This window comes from Oratosquilla oratoria, chromosome 20, assembly GCF_046742065.1.
Source record: "Oratosquilla oratoria isolate Oo_2021 chromosome 20, ASM4674206v1, whole genome shotgun sequence".
In the NCBI taxonomy this organism is placed as follows: domain Eukaryota; kingdom Metazoa; phylum Arthropoda; class Malacostraca; order Stomatopoda; family Squillidae; genus Oratosquilla; species Oratosquilla oratoria.
This window is the reverse complement of record NC_134796.1, coordinates 6,251,533-6,259,032: the sequence shown is the minus strand read 5'-3', so window position 1 is coordinate 6,259,032 and position 7,500 is coordinate 6,251,533. Positions and strand designations below refer to the sequence as shown.

General features: G+C 33.9%; 1 protein-coding gene across 1 annotated transcript in view; it reads right to left on the bottom strand.

The window, feature by feature from the left end:
* LOC143036090 (uncharacterized) overlaps positions 1-612 on the bottom strand; it is a 633-nt gene extending 21 nt beyond the window's left edge. The window contains exon 1 of the mRNA XM_076203347.1: positions 1-612. This exon is cut by the window's left edge and continues 21 nt beyond it. Within this exon, the coding sequence (XP_076059462.1) occupies positions 1-612 (612 nt within the window).
* Positions 613-7,500: the final 6,888 nt, after the last annotated feature.

The window sequence follows — 7,500 nt, the reverse complement described above, 5'->3', positions numbered from 1 at the left end:
CGTGTAGGTAAGTAAACACATTAGCATGCCACGGAGTATAGATTCTGAGATGGCTATGCTGGGAGTATTGTCGTTATGGTAAAAACGGCCAATTATGTGGTTAATAGTGTGATCAATTGGAATGTGTGTAAATAGCTTTTCTACGTCCACCGAAACTATGATACCATTAGCACTATTTACCTTCAGGATATCCAAAAAGTCGGTTGCGGAGTTTAAAATGTAGGTAGCAGGGACGTATGGGGTCACTAAGGCGCACAGTTGTTTAGCTATGTTGTAGGTTGGGGATGAGATTTGAGATATGATGGGTCTGAGCTTGTTACCTGATTTGTGAGTTTTTACTTTCTCATAACAATATTCCATACTATAGTCTCCTGTCAACTTAGTAAATTTGATGATGTTGGTTGCGGCGTTATTTATCGATATTAGTTTATTTGGTTTCTTCTTTAGGGGCTTCCTGGGATCCTTTGTTATATTTTTAAAATTTGTTTCATCTCTAAGGATGATATCTATTTTATTCATATATTTTGAGGTATTCATGAGAACATAAAAGGCAGCTTTGTCCACTTTTCCTATAGTGATGTTAGGGCCCGACTTTAATTGTTTTGCTGCCATGATGTGTCTGTTCTACTATTATACTGTCGAAAATTTTGTTACAACACCACCTAATCCAATCCGAAATAGTTTTCACAGTAGACCATCTTGCTTAACACGAGCAAAGATGGAAGAAAGGTTGAGTTTGTACCTATTCTAAGCGTAAAAATGTCATACTTGAACCTGAAATAAGTGTTCTATGAAGATGATGTTTTGCCTGCCGTCTTTTATATCTATCCATATCTGCAACTGTGGAAGATACTCTACAATACATTGGTAATATTTACTTTGGGTATTGAAGGCGTCCTTAGTCCTGATATATCTTACTAAGACAATTGTAAATTGCCAATATGTTACCAAAAGCCGTCTTCCTCAACATGTTGATAGTTCCATTGTCTTCAACAATGCCAATTGCCTTGATTTATTTTCCCAAGACATATATGAATTACCCGTATATCACCCATAACTCCTCTTTCTTCCAATGCCAATAATTTCATTGTCTGCAGCACTGCAAATCATGTCGTTTAGAACTCTTTGATGTTTTAGAAATATGTTTTATTTGTTTTGTGTTTTTCTTTGTGCAAGTTGAATATTTTTGTTCATTACTTTGTAGTATTACGACTGGCGAGGTGGTGAAAATATTTAAATTCAATTTATTTAGTTTTTTCAGGTTCGTAAAAGTAAGTTTCATTTTAGAATTCTATTTACACAACAAAACCCTTTTGTAACAGAAAATTTAATCACAGTTTAAGTATTTATTTTTGATATACTAAAAAAATCAGAAGACAAGAAAAATAACTTGAGATAAAATGACCCCCACCCCCCAAAAAAAAAAAAAAATGTCGCATAAAACTCGGTGGGAGAAAAGAAAGGTCACACACGGGAAACTTAAAAGCGGTAGAAGCCTATTTGACGCACCAACATTTAAAAACCCAAAATGTGACATACAAATCCAAACACAAACTCCGCAAAATTATACTGACGTAATGTGAAAAACAAAAGGTGGAGGAAACAGATCAAAACGGTCACCCACGAGAATAGAATTGACAAAAGCCCAAAGACACGCCAATTCAAAAAGATCCCCAAAAGGATGAATCCACAACCATAACAAATCCTAACACCATCCACAGGATGTAATGGGAAAACAAAAAGGTGGAGGAAATGGATTAAAAAGGTCACCCACGATAACGAACTCTGGCAAAAAGCTATTTGACACACCAAATTCCAAAAACTCAAAAGGGGATCCTACAATCCTAACAAAACCTCGCACCAGACATACGATGTATTTCCAATAAAAATCCACTTATGTGTTTTTTAAAACCATAGGCTGCCTTGTGGGCAAAACGACTCCTCAAGGAGACAAATCGGCCGGGTCTTGACTCGTCGAGATGAGGAAGAAGACTCAGGCAAGAGGGTTAGGTTAGGTAAGGTTTTATTTTTATTGCGGGCTATGGTGGAGCCCGCCAATGGTCTGGGTGGCTATTTTAGCGCTGCCCAGGGGCGTCGTTTTTAACGTGGTCTATCGGGGTGGCGGATTTACTCGCACCACCCTCAGCAGCGTACCCAGGTGAGGCGAGAGGGGTTTGACCCTCTCTTTTAAAGGGCTCGCCAATTGACCTGATGGGTCACTGGAGCCAGAGGCCGAAAGGACAAAAATGAAGTTTTTCCTATCCCACTTTGAATAATACCATAGAAGCCTAACCTACTTACACAACCTTACTACACACAAGAATATTATACGCGTAATAATAAAAACCTTAATTCTAACACAAAAGTAAAAAGGACAATAAGATAATTACCCGGCAACTCGACATGCGCGAAGCACATGTCCAGACAGTCTTCCGGTGATTGAAAATGTTACCATATGAATACAATTTCAATACAATTAAAGATTTTTAATACAAAGATTCGAGTACGTCATCGCGTCCTAACATATGGTAATTGTGTTACACAAAAAACAAGTTGTTGGGAATCTGGTTACATTACATAAGATAAAAATTGTAAAATACAAAGAAAATAAATATAGAAAAAATAAAGCTTGGCAAATCTGCGCCCCTATGCTAATGTTCACGGCTACTTGACCTGAGAGCAAGGGTAATAATAGACATTACTGATCTGCCCATGTTGACCCTAGGTGTATCATACAGCTGGCTGATAAAAGGGGGGGGGGGGACTGCGTGCTGGCCGACAGGTTATGATCATCACAAGAGAAAAATAACGTGAACATTGGATACGTAACAAGAGAAAATATATTCCATTTCTTTCCTATATTCATTTCTCTAGTTAGCTGAATCTTTAGAATTACCAATGCTTTTGTTTTGTCATTCATCATGATTATTTACATGTACACTTCCCTGCCTTCTATTTATTTCAGCTTACCTTTAATTTCATTGGCAAATTCTCTTATTTCAAGATATGTTAATGTGCTTGCGATTTTATCTTCGCTCTATCCTTTCTTCATTGATCACCTCCTTATATCCTTTCACCTTACTTCACTTTTGCTCTCACACAAGTTTTTCTTATTGTAGTACACTAGTCCCCTTTTATTGGCACTATTCTCTCCTTTCGTTATTTGATCTCACATCAGCCTACTACAATTATATTTCTAGGTACACTGTTCACTCTTTTTCTTACAATTCACCTTCTTACCTGACTCCATACCCCCTACCGCTATCTCCTTATTCAGAATAGCTTTTTTTTTTGGCTGCTTTCCTTCATCTAAAGCTTTGCTATTTTTCTATTAATCTATTTTCTCACCTTTCGATTTATTCATTTATTCATTTATTCATTTAGGCATTTAGGCATTTAGGCTTTTAGGCATTTAGGCATTTAGGCATTTAGGCATTTAGGCTTTTAGGCATTTAGGCATTTAGGCATTTAGGCATTTAGGCATTTAGGCATTTAGGCATTCATTCATTTTTTTTTCATTCATTCATTCATTCATTCATTCATTCATTCATTCATTCATTCATTCATTCATTCATTCATTCATTCATTCATTCATTCATTCATCTATTTATTTATTTATTTATTTATTTATCTATTTACCTGTTTGTTTATTTATTTATTTATTTATTCATTTATTTATTTATTTATCTATTTATTTATTTATTTATTTATTTATTTATTTACTTATTTATTTATTTATTTGTTTATATATTTATTTATTTATCTATTTATATATGTATTTATTTGTTTATTTATTTATCATTTATCTATTAATTTATTTTTGCTTCTATAGCATTTCATTATTTTTCCTCCATAGCTTCTAACAGCTCTTTTCTTTTCCTTTTAACCTCTTTAGGCCTACATGTTTCTGTTCCTATTCTGCGTCCCCACATAGTTGTCAAATAATTTGAGGTCTCGTTCACTCGTTCACAACCAGAGTAATCCTTATAGTTTTGTTTACACTTACTACATTCTTCAGTATATCATTTCACTATCAGTGGATTTTATACTCTCTTTCCAGTTTGATCATTAACTATCATTCTCGAATATTGTCTCTTTTTTCGCTGGTATGCCTTGCCATTTTCTGCTTATAGAGATCACCAACTCTAGATTAATTCAATTTAATCGTTTCCTAATAATAAATTACGGTACATAGTAGACAAAATAGACAAAAGATTTGATGTCTTTTGCATCCACTATTAATTTTTTTAACTCCTTTCATAGTCCAGTCATAATTATATGAAATGTATTCAGTCTTGTTTATCTGGTCTGTCTGATTGTTTATTTGTTTGTTTGTATGTACACGAACTCCTCCTAGAGTTTTAGAGATAGACCCCCATAATCATATATATTCTTATACTCTATCACTCCAGGTACTTGGATAACTATATTTCATTTAAAAAAATAATTGGTTAGGGTTAAGAGTTAAAGTTAGGAGGTTTATGTAGTATCCCCTGAAGTCGCGTAGTATTTTTTGTGATTTAAGAATTAATATGTTGCCACAAATCATGATAGCTTTTGTAAGAGGAAAGCATGTTTATGGAATATAATTGTATAATTTTACCAAATATTGAAATATTGGTTATTTTCATTTAATTTTTGTGCCGGCGGAAATGGTTCATTCACAAACTCCTACGTTTTTGCAGATAAATCCCTATAACTATATATACTCTGAAGATAAATAAACTAGATACATTTCTTCACCTTTCAGCTGTAGACATTTATTGTCAATCCACACACACACACACATGCACATACACACGCACACAAAAGAATATGTACACATGATATTTGTGTCACTGTATGCATGTATTTTCAAACTAGGGTTTCCCAACTTCTGGAGGGGGGGGGCGCACATCTGGGAGGGGGAGTATTTAAAGCTATATCTAATTAAACAAAAATATTTTGGTTAGGGTTAAGTGATACGTGGTTTATGTTGAGGGAACACGCCACTACTGTAGTTCCCCCCTTAAGTTATTATATATTTTTTGTAACAAAAGAGTCAATATAATTAAACAAACCATTGTATGTTTTCACAAATATTATCTATATTTGTGAAATTAATGTTGCCACAAACCATGATAGATTTTGTAAGAAAAAATCATTCAAATATAAAATTTTTGTATAATTTTACCAAATGTTGAAATATTACTTATTTTCATTTAATTTTAATGCGGCAGAAATTTTTTATTTACAAACTCTTTCTAGGTTTTTCCAAATAAACCCCTATAAACATATATATTCAGAAAATAAATAAAGTAGAAACATTTCTTCACCTCTTAGCTGGAGGCATTTATTGTCAATCCACACACGCACGAAAAAGAATGTGCACATGGTATTTGTGTTTGTGTATGCATGTATTTTCAAACTAGGGTTCCCCAACCTTCGGGTAGGGGGGCGCACATCTAGGAGGGGGAGTGTTTAAAGTTATGTTCCATTTAAAAAATATTTTGGTTAGGGTTAAGGGTTAAAGTTAGGTATGGTATGGTTAGGTTAGAGATTATTCACGAACAGTTAAACTTTTAATTGCTATTTTACAAATACGGTCATAAACAAAATAGAAAATTATCAACTTTTGATTTGTTATTTTTGCAAAATTTATTTACTAGCAAAAAGAAAGAAATAATGTAATTTTGAATTGAGACATTAAAAAAAATACTGTTTTCACATTTTTCATCCGTTACATTTTCCGTTGAGTTATACTGATACGTGTAACTTTTCTCCACAAATTCTTTGAAAATTAAAACAATCAGCATATGCCCGCAGCAACAAGAATAAGGGTAAAAAATTATAATATAATTTTGAATTGATTCATTAAAGAAATGATGTTTTCACATTTTTGTGCGTTACATTTTCCATTGAGTTATATTGATACGTGTAACTTTTCTCCGCAAATTCTATTAGAATTAAAATAATCAGCATTTGGCCGCAGCAACGCGCGGGTAATATGGCTAGTATATATACATATACCCATATATATTTCAAATAATTCTTTATTCATATACCTCGTTTTAGCTAGCACATACATTCCCAAAATTATTTATAATTATATTGCTTCATTCGACTTGAGTTTATGACTAGAATTCTGTAAAACGATGAAGCTTTGTTCATGACAGCTTCCAACCACGAATAAAACTACTTGCCATTATGTGTGCACATGTGTGCGTGTGTGTCTGTCTATGTTTTCCATGTGTGTGTGTGTGTGTGTGTGTGTGTGTGTGTGTGTGTGTGTGTGTGTGTGTGTGTGTGTGTGTGTGTGTGTGTGTGTGTGTGTGTGTGTGTGTGTGTGTGTGTGTGTGTGTGTGTGTGTGTGTGTGTGTGTGTGTGTGTGTGTGTGTGTGTGTGTGTTTGTGAGTGAGTGTTTCTGTATGTGTACTTCGTTGAGGCGTTTGTTTGTTTTGTTTGGACATTTGCGCATGTCCGACCTCTTGCTTCTACTTGCGTGTCTTAATGTGCTTTTGAGCGTTTTTGTATTATTTGCATGATCTTACATTTACTTATATTGATGTGCGTTCACTGTTTCTATTTTCTGGTAACATATAAGCTCCTTCGCCTCTTCTGGAATACCTGAGTACGTGGTGCTGAAACACAAATCGTAAATCGTTACAAATTTGTTCATTCCTCATTGTAATAGCTATTTTTTTGTTATTATAGATTCTAAATGGTAATTTTTATTCTGCTGCTGTTACCTCCGGCCGTAGGAGTGCAAATGAGATTTCTAAATAATCTTTACTTCAGAATAAATTGACTTTATTCTTTTACACGTTTCGTCTTCCCTTTCGGTGTCTTGCAGAGTGCGTATAATTAATTTAGATTCATTTCATTTGAATTTTTACCCCAAGTTAGACATTATTGCCTGTATAAACATCCTCTGTTGAACAAAGAATGCTTTTTCCCATTATTCTTCGTCGGACTGCATTTTATTGGACCAAAAAAAGCGCCTTCTAGTTTGTCAATATATAATTTTCATATTAGGAGAATAAAAATAGAATTATGTATAATTAAAGATTTGAAAGGTGAAATGCATGGATGTGTTTCAAACATTGCAAAAATTCAAAATCAGTGGTAGGAGGGGGTTTCATTTGCGTAAACAGCAAAAGCATAATCCCCAAAGTTGGAAGATTAAACACACGAAAGTCAAACAGAGTTGGGAATCTAGACCAAATAGTTTGTTTAGTGAGAGAAATGCGTGTAGCTTTGAAGAGGTTTAGTTCATACTGAGTTTTGGCCAGAGGAAAAAATTGGGATGAATTTAAGCAGAGAATAAACGGGATAATTCTTTGAATTATCACTTTGATTATTATCATTGTATATATCTCGAGGAAAAAACAAACTAACGTACTTAAGCTACCGCATGATTGATTTTTTTTTCTATTCCCATTACAGACAGATTAAAAAAGCTCGCCTATTTAACTCCTTTAATCTAGCTTTATGCTCCATTGACTTGGATTCATATGATTG